The following is a 17,195-nucleotide window of genomic DNA, read 5'->3' as shown; positions in this document are numbered from 1 at the left end:
AAAACACTGCTGCACCGTTAAATAGAAAAATCAGGGTATACAAACACTGGGGAGACCCAGCAACAATATTAATTCACCTCTTCTTTGTAAGAATTACTTATTGTAATATTATGTACTGTTATGACATTACTCATACAGTTTTATAAGTAAGCAGTAATGCCTTGTAGCTACAGATGGTTAAATAACAGCAAAAGTGAACTTAAATTTGCATACAAATAAATACAGTAAGTTTACTCCATGTTATTTGCTGGTATCAGCTATTTAATGAAAAAGATTTCACATACTATCTCAGGAAGATTCTTCTGAAACTCTTTTCTGTAGGTATTGCCCTTGTTCTGCTATCCTTCCCCATAAAATCACTTGGTGGCTCAGGCAAAGAGCATATTGACAGGATGGAGGTGACTGCTTATGTCCCATGAATAAATAACCATATCCAATTTAAATTAAAGGTTTGTGAAAAATCCACATGCTGAAATTTCATTGTATTGTTCCACCAAAATACCGAGCAAGTAACATATTCAAGGAGGTAAATCTGAGCATCAGACTATATAAATAGAAGTTTGTGAAGAAAAAGCATAGAGCACAATGAAATCATTAAATCCAGTTTATAACCATGACACACCTCTATAAACAGCAACAGGAAAATATTGGTTATATATAATGAATTGAGAGTGCTGCTTGAAATCTATTGATTTATTTTTGCAAGGGCTGAATTTTTCTGGGTAGTTTTTCTGTGCACCCTTCCTACTTCATTGATAGAGAATTTCCCATTGGTTGATAGAAGAATGTAAATAAATGCTCGTGACAAGTAAACTCAGACATATCCTTTCAGTGGCATGAAGATGCATGAGGAAAGAGGTGGTCCTACTTTCACAACCGATTTGGCAGGCTCAGAAATAGCTGTGTGCCAGCAAGTCAGACTGTATTTCATAATTTGAGTAACCTGACATAGTGAAAGATGTCCCTGCCCATAGCAGAGAGGTTGTCAACACATGATCTTTCAAATCCCTTTGAACCTAGACCATTCTATGACTTTATGATCAAAATCTTCATCCCAAAAAGAGTATTTTGTGTAAAAGTCAGAGAAAATCTTACACAGTATTACCAGAAAATATTACCAAAGAGGTCATTACGTTTTGTTTTCTGGAGCTACCATCTCTCCATTTTGCAGGGTTAACAAGTTGAGCAGAGCTCACAAAGACTGCCTTGGGCTCTGGGAAGTTCTCAGCTCCTTCTCCTCTGTGAGGTGAACCTGTTCTCTGGCTTGGGCTGCCTGCTGGCAGGAGTGCTCTCATTTAATGATGAATATCTGTAAGTGCCTGGTCCTCAGAAGGAGCTGGGGAGCCTGTTGTGGTTGCCAGCTAGGGATACACAGCCAACTTGTTATGGAGAAGGCATCTGTTCGCCTGTGCCTTGTCAGCAAAGCATTTAAACATGTGCTTCACAGCAAGCATGTGAACATCACCATCAAAATAAATGGGTTTATTGTCACACATACGGCTAGACACATTTATTAATTAGGAAAAAAAAGAGGTAGTGGCAGTTTGGATCGAGCTGTAAATGCGCTGAAGCCTTTTAGTATTTTTTGGTGATCATTCACGGGAGGTGGTGAAGTTTTATATTTTTGATGCAGCTTGTTTCATATCAAGATTTTCTGAAGCAAAATGTTACCAAAATTCAGTATGTAGCTATGCAAGGTGAAAGGGCCCATCACAGCAATGAGAGGGCTAAGAAATAAATAAAACAGGTAAAAAATGAGGCCAGGCAAACAGAGAATCATTTAGGTTGGAAAAGACCTTTAAGGCCATTGAGTCCAACTGTTACCCCAGCACTGCTGAGCCACCACTAAAACATGTCCCTGAGGTCCCCAGCTGGCTGAGGGAAGCACTCATGGGCTCTCTGTGCAGGGTCTTCCTCTGCCAGCTGTGTTTGTCCCTTTGTGTCACCCTGACCATGGAGGGGTTGGTCCTGGTGGGTTCTGTACCTCATCTCTGGGCTCAGCCTCTGCCCAAGGCTAAGTACATTGTCATCCCTGGATGAAGCAAACTCATCCAGAACTGCCTGTGCTTCCAACGCAGAGAAAGGAAAAATCACAGCAAGGCTTTGCATTTTTCATGGCCTTGAGACTTACTTTACAGGTACCTTGGGGTTGACTTTGTATGGCTCAGATACAATATCTGAACCTCCCTCATGCTAATCCTGCCCCACCACTTCAGATACAAGCTCTAAGGCAGCATTAATTTCAGCTGTTTGATATTTCTCCTACCCAAACAAAGAGAATTAGTAGAGATGAGCTGATAAAAAGTCTCTTCAGCAGCCTCTCATGGTTTAAATGCTGGCATTTAATGAGACCCTCATCCTGACTTGCATAACAGGTTTGCAGTTACAATTCTGCTCATCTGGAGTTTTAAATTACTTAAGCTAGTGATGGATCCAAGAGGTAGAACAGATGGACAAACTTCTGACATATGCTTCCTGTTGCTCTTGCTTTCTTTTCTTTTTCCCATTTTCTTATGGGTAAAAGAGATGGTTGATGCCAGAAGACAGAAAGGAATAGCAGCTTTAGTACTTGTGAGCTCTCCTCTCAGGCAAATTGCTTTGGCAATTATCTTGCCTTACTATATTTTCAGATTAAAGGGGGTGACAGTTTTGCAGTAGAGATGTATTTACCCAGAGACACAATGAAGTTTTGGTCACTTCAAAAACTGAACACAAGAAAGAGCATAATGTGTCCCTGCCTCTTCCAGCCACCCCAGTTGTTCTTCTGCAGGTGTCCTGTGACAGGATTTCACTCACACAGCAGTTCAGCACACTGGGGCAATCATTTTAAATACCAGAGTGAAACAGCACTTAAATCATCAGAGTAGCATCACCTCTACACCACTATATAACCATCATGTAGTTATAGTTAAAGAAATCAAATAAACTAAATTGAAGCAAATGATTCCTCAGAAATAAACAGCAGAAACAACTATAACCAGAATGCTGCTTCCAGAGGGAAAGAAGTTCTTGCAACAGAAAGGCTAAGAGATGGGGCTTACAGAACACAGAAACAAAGAGCAACCCATTCTGTTTCATGTCTGTTCCACACTTGCTTTACTTCATAGCTTTCCTATAGTCCTGGCTGGTCTTTACTAACACATATACCATACTATACACCTACATAGGAACAAAACATCCTGGTCTGAATCCCATGTTTGGGTGCTGGTGCTTCCTTCCACCCTTCTCCACCTGTTAGCATTTCATTATTGTTTCCCCTGAGAGTCATACCTGTAAATTTCACAACTGCCTCTCATTTATTCTCTAGCTCCTTACCACCTAACATCCAGAAACAGTTGCCTTGGATACAGGGTCACAGCTCAGAGCCGACAAAACTGCTGCATCCAGAGCTTTTACCCATGGAGTGGGATTACTAGTCAGTTCTTCCACCCAGCCTTGCATATTCAGACTACAAAAGAAAGACTTGCTTTCCCTTTAACATCTTTCTCAGCCTGCTTTACTAAAATACTCCCCTTTGGGCTCAAACAGTAAATTTTTTTAGAGCTTTCTTACTGCAAAGCCTTTAATATCAAAGTTGCTGTAAAATCCCATTTGATCTTATTTAGATTACTATCTGCAAACACCTCCTGAACAGCAGCAGTCTGTCCAGCACTGTGTAAACTGAGACCCTTTAAGCTGGACCTGTGCTACATCTGAATACAGGAGATACAACTGCAGTTTTAGGGCTGGTCTAACCTGCATCATACAGAAGGTTGCAGTCCTTGCTGACCCATGTACTGGGGCAGATATTCCATGGAGAAAACACTGGGTGACTATGCAGATAAGGATCGATTTCCATAACCATGTTATCTATCCATTCATCCATACATCCTTGGTTATATTTATATAAATATATATCTGTATATCTATATATATCTACATATATATATATTTCCATCCCCCACTTCAAGATGAATAAGCAGGCAGTTTCTGGCACTTCTTAACTTTATAAAAATAATTTTAAAGACATTCCTTTAACATAGACTACAGTAAACAGATGGCCAGAATTCCTGTAAATTTTCTTTGCGAACCAAGGTGAGCTAAATCAGTTTTTTTTTTCCCCTGAGTATTCAGTATACAAAAATATGCACACATGCACCCAGAGACTTTGAGAAAGGATGCCCAGTCTATTCAGTGACCTGAAAGAGCACCATGATAAGCTTAAGGAATGTAGTTAAAAACCATCCATGTCTCTGCTGGTGATCCTTGTTTTATCTCCACCTGTGAAATATTAGTCAGGTGTTTGAGACAACTGCTACTCAAAAGGAGCCACACTGGCAGAACAGAGCCAGGAGATGATTGATTGAACTTTAAGGAGCTTCAAAGAGCTGCAGCCCATTATTACAGGCTTCCTATAGTACCAATTTTACCCTATTTACACACAAAAGAGCTGCAGCCCATTATTACAGGCTTCCTATAGTACCAGTTTTACTCTATTTACACACAATCGTGATCAGGTTATTGGTTATCCAAAGTGCTGTGATGCATAAGGTCAGCGAACACCAGAATCGATCAGCCTTGGCATTTCTCTGCTGGCTCTGCTTTAAACCACAGGCTGAAAGGTCGTGGCCTCATACTCATTCCTCTTTGAAGTATTAATGTGAAAACCAGCCCCAGACACAGAACACTACATGAAGGGGTGCTGCCATATGTGATACAGCCAGAGCAATGTATTTAGGGTGGAGGATATGCTGGATTGAGAGGAGTAACGGAGAGGTTACACCTTAGAAACCTCAACTGTGACCACCTTGATGGGGTCTAAGGCATTGGGGGTGACTCCAAAGAAACCTCAGAGGAGAGGAATAACCTCCTCAAAACCTGGCTGCTCGTGAATGTTTAACTTCTCCTTGCAGCAGGTTTCCCAAATGTGTTTTCCTAAACTGACACCTTCTAGCTGAGCTTTCCAAGAAAGATCTTCAGTCTCTAGTGGGTACTCAGCAGGCACATTTATCAGCTCAAGTGGCCTAACTTTTGTACATTTGAGTGATACATGGCCCTTAAAAGGATAAATGCTGGGGCTTCAGCTTCACCAGCAGCAGCAGCAGCAGTATTCTTGCTCTTTTCACTCAGCAGAAGTAGGCAAGCTATTTTTCTCAGCTGTACTGCATGTTGCCCTTTCTGTGTATAGCCTGCAAAGAAAGTGCATACCAAAAACTAACTAAACAAGCCCACCCTTGCCCACTACTACATGCCATTATCCTAAAGATAAAACCCAATAAATACAGGAGGAGGTCTGTTGAAGTTGCTTTGGCACAGAACCAAGGCAAGGAAGAAGCAGAAGTGTCTCTAAATCAGTTTTATGGTTCCCTGGCTGGGGCCTGCTGCTCTTTATACACCTTGTACAAGCAAATGGGGACTGACTTGTGCCAAGCCAGCAGTGCTGCCAGCTGACTAGCAGCTCTGGCCCAAGGTCTTGTTAAGCAGCCACCCTTGAAGAGGGAACTCCTAAGGAGAGTCACAGCCTTGAGGCTCAAAATCCTTGGCAAGCTTATGTTTAGTTTTCTGGCTAATCCTACTGCAACACAAACTTGCTGACAAATGAGGGAGAGGGAGCCTCTCCTAAAAGGAGATGGTGGAGAATTGAAGCTCAGAGAAGGATGAAAATCAAGAGCAGGAATTCAAACTACACAGAGAAAAAGAAAGTCAGGACCTACAAAGTGGCACTACTCTTGTTGAATGGGCTGTAAAGGGACAGAAGTGTCCTGTGGTGTGACAATCTCCCTTCTCTATTAACATATTGTTCATAAACTTTCTTTCAATACTTAAGGTTTTATTGTTCTTATCAATAATGTAATCCTCTTCTCTGCCAAACTCCTGGGGCCAGTCTCTGCTTTACAGTAAAAAAAAATGAAGACTGAAATTATTTTCTTCATTTTATGCTGCCTTTCTCAGACAAATCTTCAGCAAGATGCTACTAAATCCCCTCCTATTTTGTCAGTTATTCTGCCCCTTGGCACAGCTAGGGTACTCTAATGGTTTGTTAAAACAGAAAGAATATGGGTTAGTGTTGCCTAAGTTAGTCCTAAACCACCTCACAAAGGAGGACTTCCAGAAAAAGGAGATGAGAGCAGGATGTTCTTTCTCTTGGTTGCAGCCTGTCTCCTTGTGAATTGATCTGAACCAACCCAGAGCTGCTTCCTGCAGCTGCCTCCACACCTGATGATTGCAGGGTCCTGTCTCTGGCTTGTTTTCTTTTCTTATCCTAACAGCTGGGGAAAACCATTTTACTGTAATCTTTTCTGAAATGGTAGTGGTGTTAATAACGGAAAAATACATCCCAAAAGCTCCACAGTTGTTTGACAAAGTTATATGCCTGCGAAAAAAACCCCTTTGCACTACAGGCTTAGGGTCCTCATCTTCCAGGTTGTGTGAAGAAGCATCTGACTTGGCTTACTGCACTGCCAAATATCACCTAAAACACAGAGGTTTCTGAAACACCATCAGACAGAGGAAACACCCCTGCATTTAGAGTCACTATTTAAAAAAATATGCAGAGAACAAAAGCATGATAACCAAGAAATATATGAAGTGTGTCTCAGTAACCATGGATATACATGATGGTAGTGCTCATGGACCCCAAGAATCGCCAATTCCTTCTCTCAAGATGTGTCCAACATCTGAAGCCATACACTGCCACCTCCTCTGACCCTCCTACAGTCTTCATGCAGCTGATGATTCTAGGTGAACGTTGTTTCAAAAGTAGATTTCTGTAGCCATCATAATTTTTCATCCTTTAACGCTGCTTCCATTCTTATTTTCCTATGGTTTTTTTGAGAATGTTTTTAATGTGGATAATCGTGTATCTAAGCAACACCCTAACAGGAAAAAGCTTATGCCCTGTCATTTCAAACATTAGCATTCACACCTGCTTTTGCTGTTTATTGAAACTTGCAGTTGCATTTCAGATGTCTGTGTACACCCAAGGTGGAGCCATTTTTTTTCTGAACAAGTGAAAAAGAATAATGGTATCCAAATTGTGTTATGTTCTTGAGACATTATTGGCTTTGAAAGAATATTTGCACATGTACTGTCACTTCAGTGCCAGCACATCCCACAATACTCCTCCTTTCAGGCTAAGAAACAGCATTATCTGAATTTCACAAGTGATCTTGGGTGTATGTCCTATTTCCCCACATATGAAGTCTGATTAAAGAAGATGTCACTTGTGGGCTTTCTGAGCCTTATAGATGTAAAAAGGCTGTTCAGTGGTTGTATCGTTGGCTTATCTTTTGACTGGATTAAACAACAGACTTGTGGCATATTCTTCTTCTGCCACTGGTGTTTGTGTAGGTAGGTGTTCAGAGAACATCTGTTTCTTGATAGTTGTCTCAGCTATTCTGCTTTACAAAGAGTTAGCCTGTAAAGATGGACCCATAGGATAAAAAGGCCCTAAACATGAAAACATCCTTTCCACTGTTAGGCCTGCCTTTGTTTTTTTGGGGTTTTTTTTCAAACCTCTGTACAAACTTCTACAGTTACAATTTAATGAAAAAACTCTGATAAATCTACCTGGACTTTTTACTGGTTTAAATACACCTTCATGGATCCATTAATTTTAAAAAGTTCTAACTGAAAGCAAAGAAGCAAGTATCTTTTTGCTCAGGCAGCTCTTCCAATTCATTCATGAAGGCACAAAGACCCGATTTTAAGTTACTGTAACAGAAATAGAGGGTGACAGGACTGCTGACTAACCAGTTATTTCCCATTTTCCACTTCCCCATTTAACTCTTCCTTCCTTAGTATGCATTTGCCTTGACTATTTTTAAATTTAATGATACTGAACAACTTCGCCACATTACCAAGACAATTTTGAGCTTTTGATTTTATCTGAGATTTTCCTGGTCCTCACAGCTCTGCCAGTAGCAGTTTTTGCAAATGAACAGATCATCATATCAGACAGCTTCTTTCTGCCTCTCTCATGAAAATCACAACTTGGATTTAAGATCTTGATATTGCCGTCATTTCCTCCTATTTCTACTGGGCTTAAAGCAGACGTGACTGCATACACACTGAGCATGAATGACAATATGTTTTTTCGTTTGACCTCAGCAGAAAAATACATTGCTTGTACAATGCTCAGGCTGAGCAAAGAGATGACAGAACATATAATGATGAATAACCAAAGGCATTTTATCTGGTTTTAACTTCACAGGAAATTTACAGGATTAGTTTCTCACTCAGCTCTCACATGGGCAAATTTCTTCTAGCTGCAGTTTCCGCTGTGATTAAATTTGCCTGGGTAAGACCTGAGAATGACTGGGAAACATTTGGCCAATAATTTCTAAAGGCTGTAAAGGCTTCTAAAGGGGAAGAAGCTGCAGTGGAATAAGCTCAGAAAGGTTAAAATCCAGTGAGGAATCGCTGCAGGGCTACAACTGTTATCAAGGTATTACTGCTTCTTTCGTGCACTTATGGATTTTTAAACACGAGCAACAGCAGTGCTTCACCCATAATAAGTAATCCCATATGTTAACATCAAACCATTCAATTTCGTATCTTATTCCACTCCAAAGCTTTAATTACTTGTAAAGGCTGCTAATGCTTTGCCTCGTCTAATGCAATTAGATTTAATTTTCATTCTACTTCTCATTTGATTCAAGAAAGATTGCACTGAAACCTCCCCATGCCTAGGTGTACCAGGCAGTGCCACCAACAAACCCACCAAGCTCAGGGGGATGTATTTTACACAGTAATAACAAGTCCATTTGTTTTATAAACCTGGTGTGCCAATAAAGTACCTGAGGTAGGATTTCCTAAAGCTCTGCAGACTGGTCTGCTATTGACTTCAGCAGAAGCAGGCTATTGAGGAGAGATACTTGATTTGTCTGGATTGCTATGCAATTGCTACCTTTGGATTATAATTCTGTTTGTTACTAGAGTGTTTCTATTCACAAAAGGTTTTTATTATCACTTCAAACATTTATTGTGCTCAGGAGGACTTTAATATTTAAAATGTTCACCAGCATGAACCCTACTTTTTGTCCTTAAACATAATCTCCCAAAATGCCCTCAGATATGCACTTGGTGCTGACACACTACAAAAACTGTCTCTTTTGATAAAGGTAAGCAAGGCTCATTCAGATAACGGCCACAGGTTATGTTTTCAGTAATATCAAGCTGTTCCAGTCTAAAAATTGCAGATGAAATGTTTCAAGCTGTTTCTCTGTTGCTCTAACCCCAATGCTACTATGGCAAGAAGCAAAATTCTCTTTGACTTAATAGCTTCAAAATAAGGTAATACTGCATTCATTAAAATAAAGAAATGACATTGTATTTTCCAGCACACTACCAGGAGTAGGTAATGTTACATGAAGTTAATTGTCAACAGAACTACCCTATAATTGTTTTCCTCTTCTCTCCACAATGAAGAGCAATTAAAGCTTGCATAAAAACAAGACAGTGTGCTGACAAAGACGACCCCTTGGTATGAGTGAGAAAAAATAATGATGTGTGTATGATTTGTGTCAAACTGAAGACAATCAGAGAAGGAAGCAATAGACTGAAAAAGAAATGAAGGTCGGTAGCAGGATTAACACAAGGGAAGGGGCATGAGTGTAATGAGGAACAGAGAGAAACTGTAAAGCTTTACTTCTGACTTCTTTGGTAGTTATTAACATAAAAGACTGTAAAGACATCAAACAAATATTTGAGAGTTAATCAAGCAAACAAATCACCAGCAGAGAAGGGCACCAGCAGGTGGGAAGGCAGAAGAAGCTGGAGAAGTTCAGAGTGCCTGGGAAAGGCAGGTGAGCAGGCAGCATTAGGTAAGCTGTATGAGAAGGAAAGGTGGAATATCCCAGGAGAGCAAAGTGGGGGGAAGACTCTAGGGACTGGCAGGGCTCCATGGGAACACAGGCCTTAGGGTTTCAAGCAGGATTTGGCTTTATGAGCCTGCAGCAAACAGGGCAGCTGATAAGGCCAGTAATTATGATCCCTCACAGCTATCACAGGCACAATAACTGGTTTACAGGGAGGCTGCTTGGTAATAGAGACGGACTGGCTGGAGCCACGCGTGGATGGAGAGCTGTCAAAGGGGTTTTTGGCACACCAGTGTCTGGTTTGCAATCACATCTCCAAGCTCTTGTAAATGCATAGGGAACTAAAATAGAGGCATTTGCTACCCAGCAGGACCATCACTGAAGACCAAATGGGATGTTCTGCCATGTAGGAGGTACATGCTCACTAAGCAGACAATGCTACTTCAATTACCCGAGCCAGAGGGACCCTGAAGGCTGCAAAAATGGAGAATCCATGGTTACAAAGTCCAGCTGCTCTTTGTTTTGAACCTGAAACAGCACCTAGCAAGTCAGTATAAAATTTCCCTTAACTTCTAAGATGCTGAACCATATAAAAATTGGGTTTTTGGTCGATTGCTCTATGAAGCTGTGGTGCTCGACATTTAATGTGGAGACCCCATGTTTCAGTGCTCTAGCTGAGAACCTCAAACTCTGCAGCCGTGGCAAGAAGAAGTGCAATTTGTTGTCCTTGACTTCTCCATCAGTAAAACAACAACTGGATCTCCATTGTACTGATGTTAATATTTTGAAACATTTAGCTAGGGTTTAATATTAAAGAAACTTCTGAAACGCTTAGATTAAGTAATCTGAGTTGAAGTGCTCTGTAGAGATTGTTCAGTTTAGATGACCAAAGCACAGCAATAGCTTTATTTTCTGTGGCTGGTATAATCCTACAGGTGCAGGAAAACCCTAAGAAGTACTGAGATTAAAATAATACTTTTCTGATTTTGTTTTTTATTTTAAAAAGGGCTTTATTTCAAGGTTCCTCCCTCCTGCCTTCCAGAGTAAAATCCTAACAGATTTAGGATCAAAATTATTTCATTTAGACCCTTTATAGGGACTCCTCAAGCCACCTCTGTAATTACATGGATGTATTCCACATAAAGCTTCGTGTTATTGCTCTCAACTACAAGAAAGCAAGATGTGATTTAGATTACTTTTCTGCTCGGAGCACCCAGCCTATGCCCACACACTTAGGAAATTCCTATCAGTGGCACCCAAAGAAGTTAATACTCCCATGCAGCTATGGCAAGCAGAAAACATTGCTATGGTGACAGTTCTTCATGTGAGGAAAATCAGTGTAGGATCAGAACTCTCCACAGAAATATGCTGACCACTGACCTGCTGCCCTGTGAGCCTCTTGCTCTCTGTTCTTTATCAAGACTACCCGAGTGAGAAAATAACTCAGAAATCCAGCAGCACATTGATCAAAACGTGACACGCACCGAAAGAATCAGATCTGCCTGAAACACACTCTCGTTCTGGCTGCAGGTTGTGTATAGGATGGCAAAGACAAATAACCTGACACTGCAGCTTAATAACACCGCTTGCTCTTCCAGCTGCTTTCTCATTTGGTTTTGTTTGATTATTTCTTAACTTTAAGAAGGTCAGCTCTGGAGGCAACTCCCCCTTAATCTGAAACCTCAGGTACAAGCCTCAGAGAACTGCAGAGCCCTGGGGAGATGATACTGCTGCTGATCAGGTGCACACTCTAGTTTGGCTGTGGCCTTTTGGCTGGGCTGGCCCTACAGACAGTGAGGCTGCATTCACAGAGAGCAGAGAGTCAGAACCTCCCGTGGCTGCAGCTCTAATTCACATCCTGGAATACAGCAATGAAGAAGATGGGACAAATGTATTTTCCCCCTAAAACCTTCAGACCGTCTCTGTTATTTGCGGAATTTCTTGCCAAGTTATCCTGTGTAGTGATTGCTCTTACAGGCTCACCCCTGGCTCCTGGCAGTGCAGTCCAACATCTGGCTTGTGCTTGCTGAGCTGTCCAAATGTCTTTTGCACATCACTTCCATTAAATGATCACCTCCAGAACATCTGGACCGCCAGGTGTTCTCACAAGACTGTGACACAGAGCCAGAGGGTATTTTAGAAGTGAGTGGTCATGGTGCTTAGGTTGTGGAGCACAAGCAGAAATGGTGTGCTGGCTATGCTGGATCCATCCAGAGGACCCAGAGATAAGGTCTAACCGAGCTGACATCCTAAGCAAGGAGAGAACAGCTGCCAGAACCCAGTGAGATGGCAGAAAACAGAATGTTGTGTCTCTTATTTAAGATAAGAGGAGAGCATGCCCCATCCCTTTGGGTGGAGCTGTCAGTCCACAGCAATATTGAGTCATCTAATAGCATAGTTCAGGGATAAGGCAAGTATGAACAGTCCTGCTCACTCCTAAACACTGTGCCCCTAACACCTGCAACCTTTGCACAGCTGTACAGAGGGAAGATCCCTGCATCTTGTCTTTGCAGGGGTGCCTCTCAAGCACACATGACCCAGACATATTCCATCCCAAAATAATCTGCCCACAGTAAGGGCGCTATAAAAAATATTGTATAGAAAAATCACTTTTACCTATCAGAGTACTTCACTTGGCCTCATTTTTTAATGCCTGGTATGGATTTCTATAAATCAATTCTATCACTTGACTTTTGAAATGTGTACTTGCACATTAGAAGCTTAGAATCCAATTTTAATGAGTCTCAAAATGTTTTATTATACAGACACCTAAGGTTTATTCTAACACTTAAGAGAGGAAAAAAATCTGGGTACAAAGTCTAGACTCATAGACTGAGTCAGAAATTCAGATCTTCAGGCATTCCAGAGTTGCCTGATGTGCTAGGCAGGATGAGTCTCCACTACTAGAATATAGGGAAAGCAAGGACTGATCATGCTTGCATCTGTAATATTTTACCAGGAAGAAATATGGACTGAGTTATACTTTTGCTTTCAGTCTTTAACTAAGTGTTGGGAACTATAGGTGGTTTGTCTTTGGGGAGGAAAGGAAAAAACTCAGCTGAAAACCAAAGTCTACTGTCAGTTAGATCAGCGAATGAAGAATAAATTTCACCTAGCTGCTCCTTAAAGAAATCAGAATAACAATAATTGCCTAGAAACCCTGTACATTTCAGAGTACAAAATAATGATTGAATAGATGGTGTAGTCTGACAGCAAGCAATCAGAAATTAGACCAAAGAGTTTTCTTACATAGCTCTGAAAATCAAGATGTGTCTAATGAAAACAGACTCAACATTTCATTATCCAAGCACAAACAGTACAGTAATAAAAAATGAATGCCCAGAGTGCTATCAAGAGGGCGTTTTATGGACTGTAAGCCACACACTTTGTGGGCGATTCAGGAAAATGCTTTAAAATTAGAATTTCAACTCTCACGCCTTAAAGACCCCATTAACACGTTTCTCACCCAGACTGCTTGATTGTGTCCCTGTGGAATTAGGGAAGTGCAGAACTGCAGCCAAGGAAGCACATAGCAGAGGGGAGCTGCTTGGCTCTGCAAAGGCCCTGCTCAAGGAGCATGAATGGAACAGTTCTCTCCTAGCCCACCTATGCCTAACCCTTGTGTTCATGGAAGGATGAAGAACTGGAGTCTCCCTCCCTCTGCTCAGCTTACACAAACTCCAGGAAAGCTTGCAGCCCTCTCCCTGGGTGACTGTATTTCAATGCCTGCATTTGATAGATTTAGTAGTTTTATTTAAACTGTTGAGAACAGAGTGAGGGCTTGAAAAGACATAAGATTCCTGCAAGTTGGAATCCTCCACAGATAAGAAGCTGAGTAACCTGTGGGTGATTTACCCTTGAGAGACATCGAGCATACTTGCTGTTCGTTAAGCAGTGAGTAAGAAAGCTTTCCAACATGTCACTAGGATAGTAGTGTGTTTAGCTGGAGTAATAAAGCTGCTTTGACACACATAACTGATGAAGCTGTTGAGGAAGGCAAGCTGTTTTGACTCTGGATGTCTGGTAGTTCTTGGCAAGGTTGGGTAAAAACAGCATTCTCATCAATTAGGCACGACACAAAAGCAAATCAGATTGCTCTGAGCCAGGATGATGTGGTGTGTGCACTGACAGTGGGATCAAAGGTACTCCAGGTGGGTAGGCACGTCAATGAGCTGGCTGGGAGGGAAAAAATGGACCTTCAAAGAACAGTTTTGGAACTGCTCACCCAGGTGACATCTTGATGCCCTGCTGTTTGGTTTCTCCCATGCTGGGAACGTGAGTCAGGCAGCTTTGCACACGTTTGACTAAGAGCAACAGCATCATATTTTAGTGGAACAACTAGTTAATTCATTGGGGCTTTTTGCTTTTGCTGGGTGGAACTGCCAATAATAACCGAATACAACTGTGTGGTGGAAGAAACCCTGCTGCAGCTGAGCTCACCGTGGGCTCTGCATCTCTACAAGCTGCAGCAGCTTGAAGAGGCACGTGGAGAGAAGCAGTAAGGTGGGGGCAGCAGTTCCTCTTCATCTGCAGGAGCTGTACACTGGTAAAAGCCATGCCAGGATGGAGTGCAGCAGCCTCGGGATGCTGGTACTCCGGGAGACACTGCCAGGCTGTGCAGCTTGGCAGCCCCAGCACAACGCTCTGCCACAGACTCTGCTGTGTCCACAGGTACAACTCAGCCTCACTTCCAGCCACCTTCTGCTGCACCTCCTCCCTCAGAGCAAAGCCTTGTTCTACAGGCAGGCTCTCTGAACTCACACCAAGTACTCCAAGTAATCCAGGAGTAAGTACTGGCAGGTAGCATTCCAAGAGAAGGTACTACTTGGGGAACACTTGTCAAAATCCAGCCTTTGTTGAAGATCGAGAAAAACAGTCTTCAGCCTCCACCTCACATGTGAGATGAGACATTACTGACCCTAAGAAGAGAGCAGTGCCCTCAGTTGCTGCTACAGGAATATGAGAAACACAACTCTTGGTTCAGCCATTTACACCTGTCGAGAGTGGCAAAACCCCCTGCTGAGTTCCTCATTCCCCCTGCATAGGTACAAATGACTGCAGACGGGGCAATGAAGTGGAGATGGAAACAAATGCAAATGAAGAGGAAACATTTTACATTTCAATAACCTCAGAAAGGAGAAGCCAGGGTTGGCAGGGAAGTGATGTGTTTACACATCACCTGAAGATTTCTCTGTTTCCCACAGCAGGTGTAAGGAAAGAGTGGGTTTGTTAAAACACTGGCTTTTTTTGTTCATTCACTCACATCAGTCAAAACTATCTCTTTTAAATATATGTTCCTGTGATGAAGAAAGCTTAATGCTTAATTAAAACGGTGTTTTAATGACTGGGCTGCTGAATGCAATTGCAAAGCAAAAGTTAACTGGATTTTTCAATGCAAAAAGTAACAATACCTGACAACACTGCTGTACTCACCATCACGACTCCATTATATGGATTAGTCATTATTGATAAAACATTTTCCGAACCTAATGAATGTAAATGCAATAATGAGCTGTGAGTTTCTTCCTCTGCAATAAAGGGTCAACATGACATTTATGCTCAGAAGACACCTGGCTTCTTACAAAACTTAAAAACTGGCAGAGTTAAGACTGGTAAGATCTTGTGTTCAGGCACAGCGTTTCTCAAGCAATGGTCCGAGAGCAGCAGATAGCCACAGAATAAAAAAATCCTCTCATCCTTTGCTTTACAAAGTGCTGCTCTTCCTAAACACCTATGGTACGAAAAACTGCAGCCGGCTGCAGTGATACACTGAGGACAGGCATTATGCTACATCTGGAAGACACCCGACTTCGTGTGCCTCGGATCTTTAAACACACACACATGCTAACTTTGCCAGCAGTTAGGGACGGTACCAAGTTGAGCGGCCAAGCACGGCGAAAGCCTGGTTCTCGCCCAGCATCTCCACCAGCCCGCCGCCGCCGGCCCCGCGCCGCCTCTCCCGGTACCGAGCCACTCGCCCGGCGGGCGCATCCCGGCGCCGCTCGGGGAGCCGCCAGCCCCGTTCGCTCCTTCGGGCCGGCAGAAGGAAGCCCAGCCGCCGGCAGAAGTTTGCTGGGGAGGCACGGGGCTCCCGCAGCCGCGACGGCCGGCGCTGCTGCGAGCCCGCGGGAGCCGGAGCGCTGCGGGGCGGGCGCAGAGCCGGTACCCGGCTCCGTGCAGCGGGAGCGGGGCGGTGGGACCGCCACCTTCGGGGCGTGAGGTCGGGGGACACGGAGGGACCGGGACCCCCCTCGGCTGCATGGCCGCAGTTGCCACAGCAACGCGGCGGCGCCTCTCCCCAAACTTTGGTCGCTATAACGACGGGGCCGCGGCCGCGGCATCCCCCGGGCGGGCGGGTCTGCGCCGCGGGGCCGTCGGGGCGGCGCTCACCTATGGTGGAGACGACGGTGCCCACGAAGTAGAAGGCGCCGGGGAAGTCCCAGCGGGGCCGCAGGGCGTCGACGCGGATGCCCGCGGCCATGGCCGCCTCGTAGCTCCGCAGGAAGGCGCGCAGCTCCGGCAGGCTGATGTTGAAGATGCGGCTGAAGTTGTGCAGGGTCCGGTTCCAGCGGAGCTGCGCCTCCGCCTCCGACGGGCTCTCGAGGGCCGAGAAGACGGTGGCGCCCGCGCTCAGGTACGCCGCGATGAGGGCGGCCAGCAGCAGGAACCGCCCGTTGTCCTCGTTGAGGGGCGCCAGGCGCCGCCGGCGGCAGGAGCCCGCCGCCCCCCGCGGGGGCATCATCCGGTGCGCGGCGCGGCGGGCGCGGCGGGCGGCGGGCGGCCCCCGGCGGGGGGCGCGGGCATGGGGCGGCGCTGCGCGGAGCCCGGCGCGGCGGCTTCGCTGCAGGGGCCGCGGCTCTGAGTCATCCCCCGGCGGGGCTGCCCGCCCGGCTGGCGGCGGCGGCGCCCCGGGGCCGTTGGCCTCGCCCGCCCGCCCTCGGCCCGACGCCCCGCGCCCCCGGGGCCGCGGGCTGCTGCGGCGCGGGCTCGGCGGCGCGCACCGGCCGGCTCGCTCTGGCCATGCGGGGCGGCGGCGGCGGCCCCGCCGCGGGGGAGACGCCGCGGGGAGGCGGAGGCGGAGGCTCCGCGCGGCGCCCGGTCGACGGCGGGCGGAGGGCGGGAGCGTGCGGCGCGTCCCCCGGGGAGCCGCATCCCCGGCGGGAAGGCTCCCGCAGCCCCGCCGCCGCCGCCGCCGCTAGACCGGGCCGGGCCGCCGGAGCCGCCGCTGCCGCGCCCCCGGGGGACGCGCCGCACGGGGAGGGATGGGGCGGGACGGGGCCGCCCTGCCCTGCCCTGCCCTGCCCTGCCCTGCCCTGCCCTGTCCTGCCCGCCACTCGGCACTTCTCCGGCCGGGCAGGGGGACGCGGCAAACGCGCTGGTCCCTCGCCATGTGTGAGA

The 17,195-nt window shown here is 45.2% G+C and overlaps 1 protein-coding gene across 1 annotated transcript in view; it reads right to left on the bottom strand.

Moving 5' to 3' along the window:
- Positions 1-16,730, bottom strand: part of KCNK12 (potassium two pore domain channel subfamily K member 12) — a 28,454-nt gene extending 11,724 nt beyond the window's left edge. Inside the window, exon 1 of the mRNA XM_085054602.1 lies at positions 16,188-16,730. Within this exon, the coding sequence (XP_084910728.1) occupies positions 16,188-16,539 (352 nt within the window). The 5' untranslated portion in view covers positions 16,540-16,730. The remainder of the gene's footprint in view (positions 1-16,187) is intronic.
- Between the last annotated feature and the right edge of the window lie 465 nt (positions 16,731-17,195).

Source organism: Lichenostomus cassidix, chromosome 3, assembly GCF_008360975.1.
Source record: "Lichenostomus cassidix isolate B80296 chromosome 3, HeHo_3.0, whole genome shotgun sequence".
NCBI lineage: Eukaryota > Metazoa > Chordata > Aves > Passeriformes > Meliphagidae > Lichenostomus > Lichenostomus cassidix.
The sequence above is the reverse complement of the archived record's forward strand: the minus strand, read 5'-3'. Positions and strand labels throughout refer to the sequence as shown.